Source organism: Terrapene carolina, unplaced genomic scaffold (assembly GCF_002925995.2).
Source record: "Terrapene carolina triunguis isolate 2854851 unplaced genomic scaffold, T_m_triunguis-2.0 Scaffold236, whole genome shotgun sequence".
NCBI lineage: Eukaryota > Metazoa > Chordata > Testudines > Emydidae > Terrapene > Terrapene triunguis.
Genome location: NW_020664587.1, coordinates 11,527,272 through 11,546,778, shown reverse-complemented (window position 1 = coordinate 11,546,778; position 19,507 = coordinate 11,527,272). Strand labels below are relative to the sequence as shown.

The following is a 19,507-nucleotide window of genomic DNA, read 5'->3' as shown; positions in this document are numbered from 1 at the left end:
CACGCATCCATGTACAATCGCTCTTTCTCTGACACACACAAGTATATGATATCACACACACACAAATACTCACATGCATCCATGTACAATCTCTCTCTTTCAAACACACACACACACAAGACCACCCGTTACAATCACTCTCCCATATACACACGTACACAGATGGCTATGTTCAATCACAACACTCCCCCTGCCCCCACGCCAATATTTCAACAAGTCCCAGACCCAGACAGATACAATTTCATACATGTTAGCAGACCGTTCTGGTCTTCATTACAACTAGTACTTCCTGTTGCAATGTCATCTTCTAGACTTGGGGGAAGATCTGACTTGGACTGCTTGCACTTGGCAGAACTTCCAAAGATGTCAGTCAATGCCAATCGACAGGAAGCACCTTGGGGATGTTTACATGGAAGCCCTGCATGTATCCGACAGGCTGGTTGGAAGGATCCCTGTCAGACAGTTTTGACCCCAACCGAACCTCCTCCTACTTTTCATAAAACTGAATATGAATAGAAATGCTTTTGTGATATTTTGTTTCTTTACAGTTTTTTTGGTTTGGATTTAAAACCTTCCCCTGAGGTGTCTGCAACCCCAACAAGGCAGCAGAGTGAATCTCAACGTGAAACTGAGCAGAGAGACAAGATAAAAAAAAAAACTTACCAGTGCTTTCATTGTCCAAGCAGGATTTAGTGCAAGGAACAAACCAACAGGATAAGTGGTGAAGCGTATGGTTGATTGTTAATATTATTTCAGTTGATACATACTAACCCCAGCCCTAATCTCATCCTTGGAAATGGCCGCACCATTTTAACTGAAAATGGGCAAAAAAGTCAGCCAGAGGCAGCCACCTCATGTGGAACATTTCAGCCCAAATGAAATGGTCGAAGTTTGGTAAAGTTATAAGCAATTGAAAACGTGGTCTTATAATGGTCAGTGCCAGGCAATCTTAACCATGGCCATTGCTAACTGTGCTACCTAGACCACCACCACAGGGAAGGAGTCATTTTCAAAATGATCTTTAACCTTCTATCGTTCCTCCAGTCTGCACCTTCGCATAAGAATGGTGAGTGAATTCCATACACTGCTTTCAACAGTTCCCGGACTGATTCCTTTCTGAAGTGGCAAAAACAACGAGGAGGCCTTGTGGCGTCTTGGAGACTCACACATTTATCTGGGAATAAGCTTTTGTGGGCTAGAACCCACCTCATCAGACTAACACGGCTACCCCTCTGAAACCTCTCGGAATTGGGGATTAAATTCTTTCCCACTGTGTTAGCGGCATCTGTCTGCTTCAGGAGACACCACAGGTTTTAGGAAAGTACCAGGAGAAGGACGATCAATTGCACAGTGGCCTCGGTTTGAATGAAACTTGAATGTGGCTATGGTTAAGGAAAGACTCAGGCTCAAATTCTCAGCTGATGTAATTGTCGATTTCAAGAAAATATCTGTCTCTCCCCCTCCCCCACCATAGGTTAGGGCGGTCTTTCAGTTTACACATATTCCCAGCCTGGGTCCAGAGGCCAGGAAGCCACATTTTGAAAAATGGCTTCTGATTTTATGTGGCTCAATTTTCAGATGCTCAGGCTGAGATGCCTTTTTTCCAGGTGCCACTTATGGATTTAGGTATCCAATAGTAGCACCCAACTTTGGGCCATCACAGAGTGGCCCAAAACGCTGACTAGGAAATAGGGCTTGACATTTTCCTATCTAGAGTTTCTGTTGTCCCAAACATGAGCAGATAAACTGAAGGTTGGGGGGGGGGGGTAGCAACAGTGGTGGGAAATTGGCTGCATCCCTCAACCTCATTTCCAGTCCGTTTAAAATTTGAAACGGTCACTGTTTTGTAACAATAGCGGATCATTGTTCCTGCGTGTAAGCTGGAGTCCACTGAAACACATTGTCAGCCTTGACTTCTTCTTATTTTTAATATATCAAAGTTCTTGGACTGGGAATTTCCCTGGTTTTTTTTAAATGAGCACCAAAAGTTTAAATTGGGTTGGAATAGAAGATCCACAGACGGGGAGCCCTGTTCTCACAGATCCTGTCCAATGCAAGGTCCCCCCTCCTGTAGACTTATCAAGTCTGGCTGGGTTTTGGTTTAAGTTCTCCAAGCTTTGTGGAGAACATCTGGTGCAGAACTTAAGCGTGAGCTCCTCTCTGGGTTTTTATGGGCCCCGGAACCCCAGAGGAGGCACAGCAGGGTCAGGATGGCTGGTGCTGGGCTTAGGCATGAGGGTTTTGAGGCAGGTGTGGAGATGAGGTGACAGCCAATGTGGCACAAGTCAGCAATGGCTGATGGTGAGACGCAGGAGCAAAAGTAGCAGAGGAGGGATTAGGCATTGGTTGACCCTTCTGACCTTTATGCGTGGGGGGGTGATGTGGGGCTGGAGGGTCAGAGACGGTCAATAAAGTGCAACACACATAGGCAAAAGGAAACCTTTCCTTCAACCCACCCGGACAAGGCACCTACAACTTCAATACTAATCAACAAAGACGCTCAGCCCCTGCCGACCCGGATATCAATCCACGCACGGTGCCATGGTCAGGGATGGTTTGGGGAGCTACCCAACCAGCGAGCACCTGCAGTCACCGCCAGCAACGCTACTTGCTGTTCTTGGTTTGTTTCTCTTGCGCCATCCGCCTCTGCTTCTGTGCTACGCCGTACGGGACGTGGGCCGCGATGGTGCCACTCTCTTTCGCCCCCTCCACGTGGAACATCTGGTCGTCGAAGAAGATGTGCGGACGGATCTTCTCCAGCAGCGGCCCCTTGGGGGCCCCGGCCAGGAACAGGGCTTCGTCGGTTTCTAGTCCCCAGCTGCGGAGAGTCTTTAGGGCACGAGCCCCAGAGCTGGCAGCGCTCCGGGCAGTGACCAGGTAGGTGCGAATCGGACACTCCAGTCTCAGACCCTTGGAGTAGAACTTCTTCTGCAGCTTCCCCAGGGATTCCAGAAAGCCTTTCAGCGGCCCCTACCCAAGCAAAGAGACACTGTCATTCACAGCTACCTTCATCCCTTCCCCAATCTCCATGCTTTGGGAAAGGCCCTGTCCCTGCTGTGGGAATCCTCTAGCCAAGCATATAGGAACCGAGGCCCAGATCCTCAGAGGTCTTTAGGCACCTAACTCCCATTGAACTCCCCCGCCTTTCACAGCCATCTCCTCGGAAACCCAGCAGCAGCCTCACCCCGCTCTCCCCCCTCGGCTTGTGCCCAGGGCTAATGGAGTGGGAATTGCTGGAGCAGTCAGCCAGTTCTCAGCGCTGCCTGCCCCAGAACTGTTCCTGGGGCGAGCGGGTCAGGGGGGCGATCGGCCGTACCTGGGCCAGCGGCTTGTTCTCATAAGCCTTTTCGTGTTCAAAGAACATGTCGAGGCCGTGCGCCTTCACAATCTGCTCCGACTCGTCCGAGAAGAGGACGGCGTCCCCGTCAAACGCCACCCGCAGCTGGTTCTCCGACACTTTCACGTCTTTGCTGGGGTTGAACACGGTGGCCGCGGCGATTCCTTGGGGGGGGGAACGAGAAAGAAAAGTGACAGGTGGCACGTCTCTTCCCACCGTGCTTCCCAGGTCCTCCTACTGCAGAGCCGAGCAACAGAACTGGACACACACAGAGCAGAGACAGGCCAAAACTGGTCCTTACATTGGACACTTGCGTCTGGACCCTCACATCAGCATTTAGGAAAGCCAGAGGCACTTCCATACCTAGGTGAAGACATGAGCCCCTGGATGAAAGATCTAGTGTTCTGTTTAGGTGGCAGCCTCCCTCCATGCCCTATTGCTTCACAGCCCTGGGTATGATCTAATATTTAGTGGGGATGGGGGGGGGGCACAAAGATTGCAGGATTTACATAGGTTTCTATCATTTGTTGCTGCATATCTTACAGGTGCTTTCAGCATCCATCCAGCAGCCAGCTGAGGAGAGCAGCCCACCTGCACTTTGAGAAGCTATAGATATCAGCAGATGCTGTTGTCTCCAGGGGAACGAGAGGTCCCACGTGGCCTCAGCAAGGGCAGGGGTGTGATGGAGACAGGGTGTGGGACGCCTCCGCTACCCAGCTGCTGCACAGACCCAGAGGATGGAGATCCCGGGGCTGCAGGTCCTTACACCGCTCTCCCAGAGCGATGTGATGTGGGCTGTGCCCGCCACCCACTACCACCCAGGGTTTGACCGTCAGACTCACCCTCTTCAATGGCCTCACTCACTTTCTCGGCGTCAGAGGAGAGGTACAGGTTGGTGTGATAGGCCTTCAGGTAGCAAGTGGGGCTGTTCCCTCCCGTCATGCAGAACCTCTCGATGAACAGATCTGAGGACGGACGGACGCACCAAATCAGCTGGGATGGGCCAGCAAGGGCCCAGGCTGTTATCCGGCGCTATGGCGTGTAGGGGGCCCAGCAGCTGCCACTAGTGGGGGAGTGAACTAGACGGGGGATTTGCTCCCCCTCTGACGCCAGGCCAGAGGAAAGAGATGGCAAATGAGCACAGGGCAGCCTGGCCACCAGAAGGTGGGGGCCCCATGGCTGCTGGCAATGGTGAGGCTCAGGCCAGCCCTGTCACAGTAGCGCTGCTTGGACACAACGCCTTCTACCTAGTAGCTGTTGCCACTTGTTTCCCAACACCTGTCAGTAACCCCCTTCACCGAGCCCCTGCGCCACACTACACATAGCAGTGTCCTCCTGTGAGCCAGCCTCCTCCCAGACACAGGAAAGCCCCAAAGGGGCACGTGGTATTGAGTCAATATTGACATACATAGAGACAGGGCATCCTCGTGGCTAGGACACTAGGCTGTGACTCGGGAGGCCTGGGCTCTAACCCCAGCCTGCGGAGTGACTTTGGGCAAATCACTTCACCGCCCTTTGCCTCAGTTTCTCCACCTGTAAAATGGGGATAATGCCACTGACCTGCTTGTAAAGCACTTTGAGAGCTACTGAGGCAAAGTGCTAGACAAGAGCGAATTATTATTATACTGCTTCTATACCCACCCATCATTCCTTCCATTCCCGGGGTTATTCACTCCAAGAACTCAGATCTAAACTAGGGATGTGGCAAAATCAAGGTTGGTTTGAGTATGGCAGAACCTCATCAGATGGCTTTTGATCCTGGAAAGGACCCAAGTGTGGTTTGATCCAGGTCTCGTTCCATCCAAGTGCCCAGGAACTGCATAAACTGCTCCGATTTTGGCTTAATCCTCCCAAGAAGAGATGGCCCAAAATGGGGCTGATGTTGCCAAACCCCCATTTACCAAAGCAGAACCCAGGTTGATTCAGACCTGGATCCCATTGTATTGGTACCCTCGAAGAGTGGAGAGGGTTAGTTGACAACCACCTTTAGTCTAAGCCACAGGAGACTGGGGCTTGCTGGGTGGTTTAACGGAGCAGCAGGGGGGACAGAAGATAAAGCTTTGCCCTCCAGCTTCTCCACCATCCCAGCCACTAACCAAAGACCCAGTGGCCACCAGCTCCCAAGTCATTTCAATGGTTCTGGCTCAGGGTCGTTCCATACTTACTGTGATGATTGATGCTGTTGATCAGGCGGACTCCGACCTGGGCGTGGTTATTGGTCATGAGGACAATATCAAAGAGTTCTTCGCTGTCGGGGTAGAGCTCTCGCAACTGAGTGTTGACAGCTTCAAGGGCCTACACGACCAAAGAAAGAGGGAAGAGTGATCTAGCCACCAGCTCACGCACATGCTCCTTAACAAGAGAAGTGGACGGGGGAGAGCTGAAACCTGATGCCCACTGATTGACTATAGGCAGATAGAGCCATATGTAAACGTGTTCCCATCTGCCCTCTACTACTGTCTGGGTAGCTATGAACAGAGATGCCAAAGGTTGGTCGGAACTCATCTAGGTATGTCCCTCAAGTGGAGTTAGCAATTTGTTTCCCCATGATGTATGTGTCTCCTAAGTTCTCATCTTTTAAAAAGAAATTTGACAGCACTAGCTACTCCTGCTTGTGCCCCATCTTGCCCATCAGGGCCGGTGCAAGGAAGTTTCGCACCCTAGGCAAAACTTCCACCTTGCGCCCCCCCCCAGCCCTGCGGCAGCTCCTCGCCCCCCCGCCCTGAGGCGCCCCCCCCACGGCAGTTCCCCCCCACCCTGAGGCACCTCCCCCGCGGCAGCTCCCCCCGGGAGCCATGTGGCAGCTCCCCACCCCAGCTCACCTCTGCTACGCCCCCTCCCCGAACACGCTGCCCCTGCTGGCAATGACAATAATTGCATGGAGCGGGGGCTGCCCTGGGAGAGGGAGTCTGAGCTGCACGTGTCAGCGCGCTGCAAGCAGCCCAGCCCAGGAACTCTGTAAAAAAAATTGGGGGCACCGCTTTTTGGCGCCCCCAAATCTTGGCGTCCTAGGCAACCGCCTAGTTTGCCTTAATGGTAGCACTGGCCCTGTTGCCCATATTCCATCCATCCATCCGTCCACTACATACTGATGCTCTGGCGCTTTCAGAGACGACAGCCCTGTCAGAAGAGTACCCATCTCTCCTTCCTTCATGGCCCTCAAAAGGCAGAGAAAGAGTCTAATCAAATCTTCTACATGACCCAAAACAAGGACAGCTCATGACTCCTTGGGCACATCTAAAAAGCCGGCAGCTGGGAAGATTTTTACCTAAACTGAATTCTTCAGTTCTAATCCGTGCTGTTCAGTGGAAGCCACTACCCTTAAAGTTTTCTCAGGGTATTTTCCTTCTCTCCCTCGGTGTTCTAGATTCTTTGAGTTGAATTCTGCTCTCTTACGCCAGTGGGAGTCCAGAGTAGCTCCACTGTGGCCAATACACCTATTCTGGATTGATACCAGAGTGATGAGAGCAGAATTCTCTAAGGTTGGTGTTTACCTTCAGTTTTATCCAGGACACTATGAGCCCAAGTCCTTGTGCCTTGCTCTGGTGGTGAGGGAGTTTGGAAAGGCAAAGGAGAGGGTGACCAGATGTCCCGATTTTATAGGGACTGCCCGATTTTGGGGTCTTTTTCTTATATAGGCTCCTATTACCCCCACCCCCGTCCTGATTTTTCACGCTTGCGCTCTGGTCACCCTAGCAAAGGATCTCAGGGGGCTGGCGCAATGGTGCTCACCTTGACAAATGGGAAGGCAGCGCCGGGTAGGAAGGGTTCATTCTCATGGTCCAGCTGGTATTTCACATATGCCTCCACCCCTTGCTCTGTGTAAATCTTCTGCTCTTCCTCCATGCGGAAGAGAGCCCGCGACGACACTGCGATTGTTATTGCGTTCTCAGGCTTTGGCTGCATGACAGAGAGAGACAGAAATTGCATCACTAATACAGGATACATTTTCCATCCTTGGTCACAGGATTATGGACCCGGTTCCAGCGTGTAGGGGTATCATCAAATGCCAGGCCAGAAACGGAGCGCCAGGCCCACCCCTCTCCAAAGTCTAGGAACATCAGTTCTGGATCGTTCTCTAGATCAGAATGTAGGGACTGGGCATGTGTCTATTCAAAACAAACCCATCCCAATCTTCTCACTCCCGATTAAACTCCATCTAGCATACCCCTGTGGGCCCAAGATTCACACAGACAGATTGCCTCCATTTCACTTGGCTGGGGGTGGGGTGGGGGAACTGTGTGCTGGGAATCACACACAAATCTATATTGCTTGCTTTAAGGTTATAGGCAGGGAGCCAATGCTTGTCAGCACTTCATCCCAGAGTGCATTCTGAGCTGGAACATTTGCACTCCTTGCATTCTGGGGCTCCTCCGAGTTAAGAGATTTCTAGGGTCAGCCTCCTCAGTCCCATGGCCCCTCTGAGCCGAGACATTTCCGTTCCCTGCACTCTCCATCAGGGGTCACTTGGCACTCCGCCAGCTGTTGAAAAACTCTCCATGTTTCCAGCTGAAGGAACTCTGGGGGCCATCTTGCATAGAATGTGATGGGTTTTTGCCTCCTGGTTTCATGCAGCATCTAGTGTCCTTTGACGCTAAAGGCCAAATTCAGACCTGGTGTCCATGAGTGCAACTCAGCTGAAGACCATGAATGGCACCTGATTAGACCTGGCATAATGTGGTCCTTAGGGCGTGTCTATACCAAATTATGAAGTTACGGCAGGGGCATCAAATGAACAGAATAGCTGCTGTGTCTCCTGTGATGCTGCAAAACTTCAACAGATAGAAGTATCCTTCCCATTCCCCTGTCATTCTGGCATTCATGGGGCACCTTTCCCCCAAGTGCCCAGCACTGTTGCTGCAGACAGGGGCTTCTGGGTAATTTTAAAACACTAAGCACTGCATTGTGGGAGGGAGTTCGGAAAACCACTTGACCCAGTGCCGTGGCAATGCTCGGAGCTTCCCATCAACACTGGGAAGAAACCATCACTGACTGTGTCAGGTCAGCCAGAACTGAGCTACTACAAAGACTTTGTCCCAGGCTTCAAAACCAGCCAGTGCCGGCAATGCTTGGAAAACCCCCGAGGAAGGGCTGTCGTGTCTGGATGGAGGGCAGTGAACGGGTATTGCAAGCCCAAGGTAAGCCAAACCACCCTTGATTAGCAATCGTTATTAATCTTTAAAGGCTTGATCAACACCCCACTGAAGAAATCAAGAAGAGTCTTGTCATGGACTTCCATTAGGCGCGGCTCGGGCCCTGACACGTTTATTGCGCTGGAGGGGGGATTGGCACCTTGCTGAGGAGATGAAGACACCATCTCCCCCCAGAGGCGTTTACACTCTCAGCTCTGAGTCGGAGAGAGGATATTAATCTCACGCCAGCCACGGAGGCGAAGTTGTGATGTGCTTGTGGCGTCTCAAAAGCAACATGGCTCCTCCGCGGCAACTCGCTGGTTGACAAAACAATTGGAAAGGATCCTGAACGGTGACTCTTCTGCAGACAGCCCAGCGACGTGCTGCCAAGAATCTAACAAAGCCGATCCCTCCTCGCCTGCAGCAAAGCCTGTCACACTACGGGGGGCGGGCACTCGCAGAGAAAGCAAACATTGGCTCCTGGGCAGTATTTTGATGGCCTCGGGGAATAAGTCATCTCTGCCACTCATGATTTAGCTGTGTCCAGGAGGAGAACTCCATCTGAGACAGGGAAACCAGCCTGGCCTCTTTGTTTTGATGGGGAAATTTTAAATGAGACACCCCCCAACACCTTCAGAGTTCCCTCCAGCACAGAGGCCATCTGCAGGGGAGAGGGCCAGAATTGGCAGAGAATCTCTGAATCCTAGGTCAGACAACAGCTGAGCACACTGTGGCTAACAGCGCCGCCACCCTGGACTTCTCTGACCCACTCCTTGGAAACAAACCCAATACAATAAATCAGGTTGACGCCGGGGAACATTCTAGCCTCTTGTGTTCCTTTGTCCTTTGAGAAAGACTGGGCCAAACCAAACCCTACTCCCAGTTGCACCAGCGCAACTCCAGCGGCAGCAGTGGAGTTGCAGCGGCATAGCTGAGAGCAGAATTAGGCCCACTGTGTTTTCAAGACAGCCCCCAAAATCGGAATTTGGCATCTCTTGCACGTACAGAGGCATACGGTAAGGGATTTTATGCTCCGGGACACAGCAGTTTAGCTGATTGCAAGGTATTACTGATGCATTATGCTGAGTGCATTGGCTTGACTGAGCCCACTCTCTGTTAGATTATTTAGGAATTATTAGTTTAAGTCAATATTACAGAGAAATACACAGCCGGGCTACAACAATCTATTGCTCATCTCGAGGCACCAGCGAAGGGGCCCAGTTCCATTGTTATCAGAGCCGATTTGACATGCGAGGGCATGTGGACAGTGAACTGCAGCATGCAGTTTCCCGTGATTTCATGTAAAGAGGTTTGGGGGGCTGAACCTGGATGAAAACCTATGGCCAGAGGTTAAGATTTGGGGGATATCGAAGGGCAGGGGTTATTATACTGAGACAGTGAAAACTAGAAACCAGACAGTACGGAACAGTGTGTTAGATGGGCCCAACCCCAGTAGGGGCAAAATTTTCAAAAGTGCCTAAGTGATTTAAGTGCCTCAGTCCCATTTTCAGACGCCATTTGGGCACTTCAGAGCCTAAGTCTCATTGAAAGTCAATGGAGTTTAGGAAGGGACGTGCTTAAGAGCCAGATTTTCAAAGCGATTCAGGTATCTAGCAATGCAGACAGGCATCTAGCAAGCCTTCCAAAGGCACCTCCCATGGGATTTAGGCACTTTGGTGCCTAAAAACCTTTCCCAAAGGTACCTAAGAGTGAGATTTTCAATGTTACTCTCGGTTTATTTCAGCTCTGATTTCTAGGCTTCCTGTTTACTAGATTGTCCTGGCCAATATTGCTGTTATTTTGCTGTTGGTATAGGTAGATGAGCTGGTGTCATTCCCAATCCCAGCCTGCTATACAAACACAGTCCACACACTCTGCAAAGTCCAAACTCCCCCCTTCCCCCCGGAGCATTTGACTTTATTAAAAACAGCAACACGAGAACAAAGATTAGCTCAATCCTTCTCGGCAGGCTCCGTTGCTCTGAAGGCTTGGGCCTTCTCCAGCCTGCTCAGCTCTGATCCTCTACCACCCCTAGAGTGTCACTCCCACCTCCCTTGCACCCAGCTGGGCTGAAGAGCCACCTGCATCAGAGCATTAACACAACCCACCTACTCCTCTCTCAGCAGGATCAATGCCAGCGAACAAAGCGATTTAGGCAGATGCTGCCAGGCCTGCCCACGGTAATTATACAGCCCAGAAAACCGCCTTGCAGACAATAAACTGTGGAAGTGTCCCTAAGCAGTGTTCATACCCCAGGGCCGTGACCCGAAACCAACAGGACCCTTTCAATATAGCTAAAACAATGGGACAAATTCTCCTCTCCAGCACTCCGAGCTTCACAGATGTACCCGAGAGGATTTGGGATCAATTGTTCTACAGGGATGTGCATGGACTGTTGTTCCCTAAAATGACTTCTCCTGGGCTTTGCTGGTGTGGTTATCCAGGACCTCGGATATCACGGTCATGGGGGACCATAGAAGAACCTAAGATAGAGGGGAGAATTCCTTCTCTCCCACTAGCCCAGGATTTTGGCCTAGTAGCATAGCACACCAAATACATAATTCACATGTAGCAAATAGTAGCAAATTTGCCATTTTAAGATCAGTTACCCAGGGGGCCTTAGTCAGTTATTAACTAGTCATGGGCCAGCTCTTAACTCTAATTTGCATTAATAACTCCAGTGTCATGGGTCATTTATGAGCTAAGATATTAATTAATAACTATTAGAGGTCCCGGGTCAGTTCGTCACTAGCCTTTGGCAGTTAAGCCAGTTCATGGGCACAGCTGTTATTCCCTAAATTAGTTTTCTGGGTAAACCAAGTCGGGCTATAGGACATTTGTATCCGTTTCCTGGTACATGGCGGACAGCATTCCTGCAAGATGAAACTGGGTCAGTGTTGTGAATGTCACAACAACTCAGTTTGATCAGACAAACCCAGGGGGCTCTGGAAAGCCATGCCACGTGCCTTTTCAAAGCCGCTGGGGTTGGCGTGGTATGGCACAGAGAAATCTGGCTCTGCTCTCATACATGCATGTATCTCTGTGCTGCACACACCTTGCATGTATGGCTATGCGCCGCTGACGCCCTCGTCTTGTGAAGCGGTTTACAAGATGCTCCAGGTTCTCTCCTTGCTATTTAAAGGTACAGGCCCCCCAAGGGGTAAATTTCAGAGGTAATAAACGCAGCAAGAAATGGGTCATTAAGCCAGATACCCAATTGTATCCCACCCTACATTTCTGGTGTATCCCCCTGTTGTTTTGTAGCAGTGGACAGGCAGAGCTGTCCAGCACCACGCTTCCACCCTCTGGGGACATATAACCTGTTGAATCCTGTTCACGCCTGCTAAATAATACTGTGCACCTCTAGAACACTGTCTATAGAAGGACCGTACATGCTAATGAATTAAGCGTCACAATTCATGCTGGTCAGTTAACAGAATTCCCCTTCTGTAGGAAACTCCAACCGTTACAACAACATTTTGTTCCAGTTCGGAGCAAAGTCAGAAATGTTAAAGTTCCCACAAGACAAATGCTCCCAAAAATCAAAATTTGGGGGTAAAAAACTAAATGTTTCAATAAGTCACTTCAGTGCAACTTTTATATTGCAATATTAAGTGGCCTAGATACACATCACATTAACAGAATATTTAAATCCACATTTTAATACAAGTCCAAATGAAATCAAAGTGGCAGGATTGAAATGTTTCAACTCTCCCCTCCCCTCATCGAGAAGTGTCACAAAACCAGCCCATTCCCCAAGAAACATTTCCATTTTGATAAAACTGCAGTTTTAATAGAAGATTGTTCCAGCGATTATTTTTTTTACCTGCTCTATTTACCACCCTTCCGTCTGGGGGAAGTCAACTCTTAGCTCTACTTTATGGATGGGCAACCAAGGCTTGGAGAGTAAGATATTTGCCCACAGTCATATGGCAATCCTGGGGCAGAGGCAGGGAAAGAACCCAGGAGTCCACACTCCCACTCCGGTGCTTTAACCACTAGACTGCGCTGCCGCTCCTCCTAATAAACAGTTGTATTCTTTAGTGACCTCCTAGCCACACTTCGTATGCACTGTCAGACCACACGGGACCCTAGGCAGCATCCCACCCCAGCGTGACCTTCAGTGACCTTCATCTGGTGTGGGGATCCTTGGGGCCAGGAGACTGGATAGTTCAGAATAAACACTGTTTATCCTCAGAGCCGCATTCAAGGGTACTCAAGGTCAGTTAATGCTGGTCATCAAACAGTGTCTGGAAAGCAGCTCGAGGGCTTTGCTGAGCTGAATCAAACTGAATTCTGCATTTTGGAATTTAAGAGAAAAAATAGGTCAGCTGTTCTACCCTCTTCCTTTGCCATTGGAGGATCAGACCGAAGGCTGCATCAGCAGAGGATTAATAAAGAGCTTAACAGAAATATTATAGGCGGATAGTGAAGGGGAAGATGGTGCTGGGCTCTAGGGCTCTGTTCGTGTCTGGACTCAGCATCTTAAGACAAGGACAGAAGGGCAGCCAGGTAGGAAGCACTAGCCATCAGCAAACAATGCAATGCAGAGAGATGCTACAAGGGGATTTAAACCTTTGGGGACTGCAGATGTATGTCTAATCCTCCTCCCAGGCAGTCATTGGGCTAGCAGTCTGGAAAGTCCCTGCTTCCTTTAAGCCATTATCGCAGCTTCAGTGATTTGGGTTTTGTACAATCACATCTGTACACATTATACCAGCACTTTCTATCTCCTTGGAGGCACTGGTTATGTAGTGAGCAAGCCAACAGCGCCCATGGTTCCTTACCAGTCGCCCCTACCCTCCCGCGCAGTCTTAGAAAAGCTTTAGCCCTAAACAGAGAGTTACGTTAGAATAAAACCACTTCAAACACAGAAAGAAAAATAGAGAAATGAGAGGGGGGAATGATTAAAACTCAGACTATTGTACATTTCTATAGTGCCTCTCATCCCACAGCACTTCAGATTACGTATACTCAGCATCGCTGAAAAGCAGCCAACTCTGGGCTGGAGAATGATGGCCAACTGGCACACACTGCAGGAATTTTGGCCAGGATCCCAGAGAGGGGGAAGGGGGCACATCTTCTTAAAGAAAGCGTTAACGTCCTCCGAGGACAGGCAGAATGAAGGTCTCATCTGAAAGACCCAGCACTGCTTTATCCTCCTCAAAAAGATGAAGGGCTGAGACAATTCTGCCAGGATTTCCAGGGAGTCTATGTATTTCAACCTTCATACTTATAACTGCAAGTGATCCCTTCCATCAAAGCCAGCTTCAAACGTTGCACCAGATGGCGCTCCTCTAATCCGGTCACCTAATCCTTTTACATGAGTGCTGCTGTGGTTACAATTCCTAAATACCCTTCCAAGAGTTGATGGCCAAGCCCCGGAAATCCTGGATGCCACCAAAAACCCAGACCGGAGATCTGACTTCCAGTTAGCAAAGGTACAGGAGTTTGGGACATAGAGAGTGGTGGCTCCCATGCTGGTACCAAGGAACGTGCAGAGATCCCTGAACTTCACAGGAACTGAGGGGAAATCCCAGCTTGAGGGGGACCTGTCCCGCGCAGCCAGACAGAGAAACACCTTAAACACACACAAGGAGCAGGCGAGGCTGAAGTTGATGAATCGAGAAGCAGGCAGACGGCATCCTGGGGAAATGGAGCATTGCAGAACAAAGCGCTGCCCTGACTTGGTATCTCCAGATATGGCTCATCTCGTGTTTGCCACTCAGTGGGCAGCTGCCATGGCCTTGGGCAGCTCCTGAGAGCCTCCAGGTGTCCAGTCTGGCATCTCGAGGACAGCTCAGGAGCGGGCAGCCTGTTCTGAATTGGCACTGATAGACTGTTCACTAAAACAGGACAAAACCCATAAGGCCCTTCCAGCCAGGGTGTGTCTGTCTGTTCCCTAGTGTCTAAAGCCCCATTGCTTGGACCAGTTCAAACAAGACTGGGCAATGCACTAGTCATTCTTCCCCTCCTCTGGGACCCGATTCCATCATCTCACGGTCAGGAAGTTTCTCTGGGCATTCACCCTACATTTTCCCTTTCCTAATTTCCCCCCATTTCTCCTCGTTCTACCCCTCAGGCCAGCCTAAGTCATCCCTCGTCCTCCTCTCAAATATTTGCAAACTTCTCTCCCCGTTGGGGGCCCATCACCATAACAGGCGTTTCATGCTTTCCTCACAAGTCCCTGAACCTCTCGGATCATTTCTCTTGCTCTTCTCTGAAGTCCCTCCAGTTTGTCAATAACCTTCTGATCACAAGGGGCGCAGAACTGAACGCCGGATTCCCCATGGGGATGAAAACGTGCTCGCTTTTAAAACGGTGTGAGGGTAACACAGTCGTTTATTGTTACTACTAAAGGAATGGGATTTTTATTTATACGCTATGGGCCAGAGCCTCCGCTGGTGTGACTCGACCCGGATGAGCGTGCGTTCCAGGGCCCAGGCTGTGTGATCATGCTCAAGCCGGAGTAGCTCCCGCTTTTAGTTCTGGAGATTGCCGGTTCAGTCATTGGCGGGTCGGCCAAGACGGGGCTGTCACAGTATCCCATTTACCCCAGCTGAGAATCCGGACCGATATTTATGAACACAAAAATGATGAAAAATTAATATGCCCCGAGGCTGGAACTGTGCAGGTGTCATGCTGAGGATTGCAAATGCACCCTCAAGAAAACCCTCTCTCTGGGATGTCAGTTGCAGGAGTTTAGGGGACAGCTGTCCCTGAGCCCAGCCACAAACTGTAACAGGAACACTACGGCATAGCTGTGAGGGACTCTTACTGACTCTCCGTTGCAGCAGGTGCCCCCAGGCCTTTGGCGCTTGTTTCTTTCCCATCTCCAGACACTTTGCACCCATCAGTCCCCGCAGAGTAGTTCTCAAAGGCTTCTGGGTAACCATGGACCTGACCAACACAATTGAGACATTGATCTGGATTCAGACCCTCCCCTCCCTCCAAGTTCAGAGATGCCTGGATCTGGCATTTTGGTTTGGCCCATTAGAGAGAGAGGGATCCGGTGTGAAATCTGCATCCAGCTCCAGCTCCTTCTCCAACACTTCAGGAGGATTTAGTTCCAGGGTCCCGTCTTGGAACCAGTTGTACGTCGGGGGGCAGGCAGCATCAGCATCAGGTGGCAGCAAAGACAAATGGGTGCAGATCCTTTGGAGACATGGAGATGGGATCAGCCCTCTGAGGAGGGCGAAGAGGATTTATTCTGCAGGGAAAGGCTGGAGCCGCATGACTTGGGGCAAGGGGACAGTTATACTGGATGGCAGAACTGGGACTCTGCTAAGGAGAGAGAGGAGGGGAGCAGCACTTGAAGGGAAAATGAGTTTTCCCAGGGGCTGCCTTGGTCCTGGGTGCTATTTACAGATGGATCATTTTCACCTCTTGGTTCTCATACATGGGGTCACTGGAGAGGGTTCTGAGGCCATTCAAGGGCATTGTAAGCATCGTGGAATGATGGGTCTAAGTCCTGACCCAGCCCTAGGGGTTGGAGGGAGACCCAAGGCAGCAGTGAGAACCAGCACTGCTGAGGGGGCTGACAGGGGCCCCCTCGGAAGAGCACTGAAAAGGAGTGGAATTGGGAGGAAGAGACTAGATAGGGGCCTGGAAAAAGGTGTGGGGGGTGGAGGGCTGGATGGAATGACGCTTTATGGGAGGCCTCAAAGCCTAGGTGCCTCCGGGCCCAATTTAATGCACCCGTGACCCCCATTAGCTGTTTACAGCCCCACGACGTCACCCTCTTCCTGCCTACTCCACATTCAGTTCCGCGGCTATGGAATGCAAGGGCTCTCGACTAGCATCATCAGCCCCCTCCCCACCAGCTCTCGGGACTGGAAGATGCCCCCGGGTCTCTTCACCCGTCTCTCTCGCCTGGTCTTATATCCAACAAGCAGCAGGGCTGTGGGATCAGCTGGCGTCATTCCAGGATCCCAGCTCTGACATGGAGACCACTCCCAGCACAGAGCAGAGAGGACGGGCATTTCCCCTGGGCCTTCAAAGGCAGCGCAGACAGAGGGACAGAACAGAGGACAGACAGACTACTGATACCTAGAAATATCTCTTATACAGACCACAGATCCCTGGGGGCCCCACCAAGCGCTGAGGGGTCAGATTAAAGTTCACTGCGATGACTGGGATGCTTATGCGTTTTCAGAACACTATATAAATAATACAGGGAAATGCCTTGCACCCATTCATCATGGGCTGTGACAGCTGCCTCGCGGGGTGTGCCCAGCTGCATCTGAGCGCAACAGAGCTGCAATGGAAGCTCTCTGCAGGGCTGCTGGCACCTGCACCTCCCAGCCTGCCTGAAACCAGCCCGCTGGGCGTGGAGTCATGGCAGATCCCACAGAGAAGATTCCTGGCAATGCGCTCAGAGAGAGGGAGTGTTTTCCAGAGCCCAGGACTAGGAATCAGGACTCCTGGCTTTTGGTCCCACACTGACTGTGTGACACTCACTTAACTGCTCCATGCCTCAGTTTCCCCATCTGTCAAATGGCGATAATAATACTAATTCCCGACTTCTGAGGGTGTTGCGAGGTCGCCTTAATGGCTGAAGCTGTCTGAGGGCCTTGCACGAAAGGGGCAGAGGATCATTGTTATAACCCAGGCTGGCTTATCCCTTCTCAGTTCCCACTACAGCTGTGAAGGCTGAAGCCAGCCACCATCATCCATCTGCAGGATTCAAGGAACCAAACAAGATTTCCACGTAAGGAATGTGTCTGCTGGAGACGATGCCCAGAGCTGGTAGGTCTCCACAGAACTACAGCCTACGCAGTCTCTCTCTGTCCGAGTTCACACCTGAGGTTACAGGTGCGAGACAGAAGTGTTAGCTGGGATCCCCTTATAACATGCACTCAGGTCTTATCAGGGGGCAGGCCTGCAGGACCATAAACACAGACATTTCCAGACTGGACCAGACAAGGGGTCTATTGTTCTCCAGGACCTTGTCTCTCTCAGGCAGTGGCCAGTACCTAATGCTCCAGAGGCAGGGGCAAGAACCCCAGAAGGGGCATTTAACAAGCAAGCAGCTTGCAGGAAAGTTTATTCCTGACCACAGGTAACTGGAGCAGGCGGGTTTCTACACCTTGTTTTCCAGCCCAAGGTTCCTGTGGAGGTTCTGCTGGTTGTGAGAGTTTCTATTATTAAACCTCTGCCAGCCGGAGGGGTTTACAACTCAGTGCCTATTAGATAACACAGGACTCTTAGACTAAGGGCACAGACAAATGACATTAACTGGAGCTGCCAGGAGATTCAGCGTTAGGGCTGTCACCCATCCTCAACCCACCCCCTTTTACGTGGGCACGGGGGTCCCCCACACTCCAGCAAGGGTACCCAGCGGGGACGAGAAGGGGGGATACAGATGTGGGGAGGTTACGATCCGGGGTTACAAATGGAGCTTGGGCCTGGGCTGGGAATCTCCTGCCTTGGCTACGGTGGAATATCCGGTGTGTTCCGCCTGTGACATGCACCCAGCGGATCTTGCATTGCGTTCAGCAGCTCCCCTGCAGCCGGGGAGCACCTTGCTGCAGGAGCCCGCCGGGCTCCAGGCCCGTCCTCAGCAGGGCAGGATCAACCTAGCCCAGGGCACCATCCTCCCAGGGTTGAGGCAGGTGGGGCACCAGCCTGCAAAGGCATCTCAGCAAACGATGCAACAGGTGGGGGGGGGGGGGTTCAGGTGGCTCAAATCCTGGGGGGTTGCCCCTGCTCCCGGCGCGGGGAGGGTTTGCTGCCTCCCCCCCCCAGCCCCCAGCCCCAGCCGCAAAGGAAAGGCTCTTACTGGTTTGGGTTTCTTTTTAGGGGTCAGGCTGTCATAGAAAGTCTTGGCTTCCTCCCAGCGCTGCGGCGTCCCGGCCTCCTGCGCCCCGCCGGCCGCTTGGCCATCCGCGGACGAGCCTTTCCCAGCGGCTGCCGGCTCCATCTCCCCGGCTCGGAGCGGGCGGCCAGCGCCGGAGCCCGGAGCGCGAGCGGCTGCGCTGCTGGGTCTCCCCGGGACGCGGCGCGCGCGACTCAGCCCCGCTGCTCCGCTGGCGGGGGCGCTTTATAGGGCCGCCCGCCCTGCGCCTAGATCGGAGGGGCCAGCTGGCTTAACCCGTGCGGCGCCGGAGCCTGCCGGGCTCTTCCCACCCAGCGCAGCCCCGCCCTGCAAGCTGAGGGTCGGTGCTGCAGACACCGACAGGGCCCTTCCTGCTCGTCCTTCGGCGCTCCGGGCAGGGCAGCGCGAGCTAATGGGGAGGGCACTTGACCTGGCTGGGGCTCAGGATGCCTGGGTTCCCTTTCTGGTTCTGCCACGGTGTGTGACCTTGGGCCAGTCACGTGCTGCCCGTGCCTCTGTTTCCCCTCTTGTCCACTTCGATCGGTGATACTCAGACTTGGCGCTTTAATGGGTCTCCGGCGGCTCTTTGCAGCACATGCTAGTCAAAGGCCCTGTGAGTGGCTATCTAGTACTAGGGTAAATGAAGCAATGACTTCGCCTGCCTGGGGCTCTTGGGGGTAATGGTGAGCGCTGATTTGGCTCCTGAGGTCTGAATATGGCTGCTTTAGACTGTGAGCCCATGGACTCTTTTATGATGTGTATGCACCGCACCTAGCACAGTGAGGCCTTGATCCCTGTCGGAGCCCCTGGGGGCTACAGCTGCTATTCTCAGGAGAGGGGCACAAGGGTATTCGGGGGCGCTCATAGAAGACAAAGACCGAGATCTGCAAAGGTATTCGGGCTTCTAACCTCTACTGAAGTCAATGGGAGTTAGGAGCCTAATTACCTTTGAAGATCTAAGCCTAGGCCCCTGCCCCAAGGAGCTAACTCAGATGGAAACAATAAATGGGACAACGGTCATGGGCTGCCCAGGGACTGAGGAGCGAGGCTGGAGGCTTGGCAAATGGAGTATGTTTTAAGGGAAGATCCCAAGTAAGAGAGGAAGGGTGCTTAGGGGCTGGAGATAGGAGGGTGCTCCCAAAATAGAGGATGTCAGGAAAGATGGTTGAAAGCGGAGAGTGGGGGAAGGAGGCAAAGGGAACAGGTAGAAGAGAGGGTACA

At 51.9% G+C, this 19,507-nt stretch overlaps 1 protein-coding gene across 1 annotated transcript; it reads right to left on the bottom strand.

Annotated features, from left to right (window-relative positions):
* Positions 1-6: 6 nt before the first annotated feature.
* On the bottom strand, positions 7-18,414 carry NT5C1A (5'-nucleotidase, cytosolic IA). Its single transcript, XM_024202524.2, has 6 exons — positions 18,251-18,414; positions 7,070-7,237; positions 5,503-5,632; positions 4,180-4,302; positions 3,317-3,501; positions 7-2,970 (listed from the first exon to the last, which is right to left on the bottom strand). The coding sequence occupies exons 1-6, from the start codon at positions 18,389-18,391 to the stop codon at positions 2,605-2,607; spliced, it is 1,113 nt and encodes a 370-aa protein (XP_024058292.1). The 5' UTR covers positions 18,392-18,414; the 3' UTR covers positions 7-2,604.
* Positions 18,415-19,507: the final 1,093 nt, after the last annotated feature.

What these genes read in the sequence shown, in the direction of transcription:
- NT5C1A (XM_024202524.2), bottom strand. Translation starts at nt 18,391, where the DNA reads ATGGAGCCGGCAGCCGCTGGGAAAGGCTCGTCCGCGGATGGCCAAGCG. An exon ending in CTGCCTTCCCATTTGTCAAG is followed by an intron (nt 5,633 to 7,069) that starts GTGAGCACCATT and finishes TTGGTCGTGTAG; the next exon opens with GCCCTTGAAGCTGTCAACAC. An exon ending in CAACAGCATCAATCATCACA is followed by an intron (nt 4,303 to 5,502) that starts GTAAGTATGGAA and finishes GTCCGTCCTCAG; the next exon opens with ATCTGTTCATCGAGAGGTTC.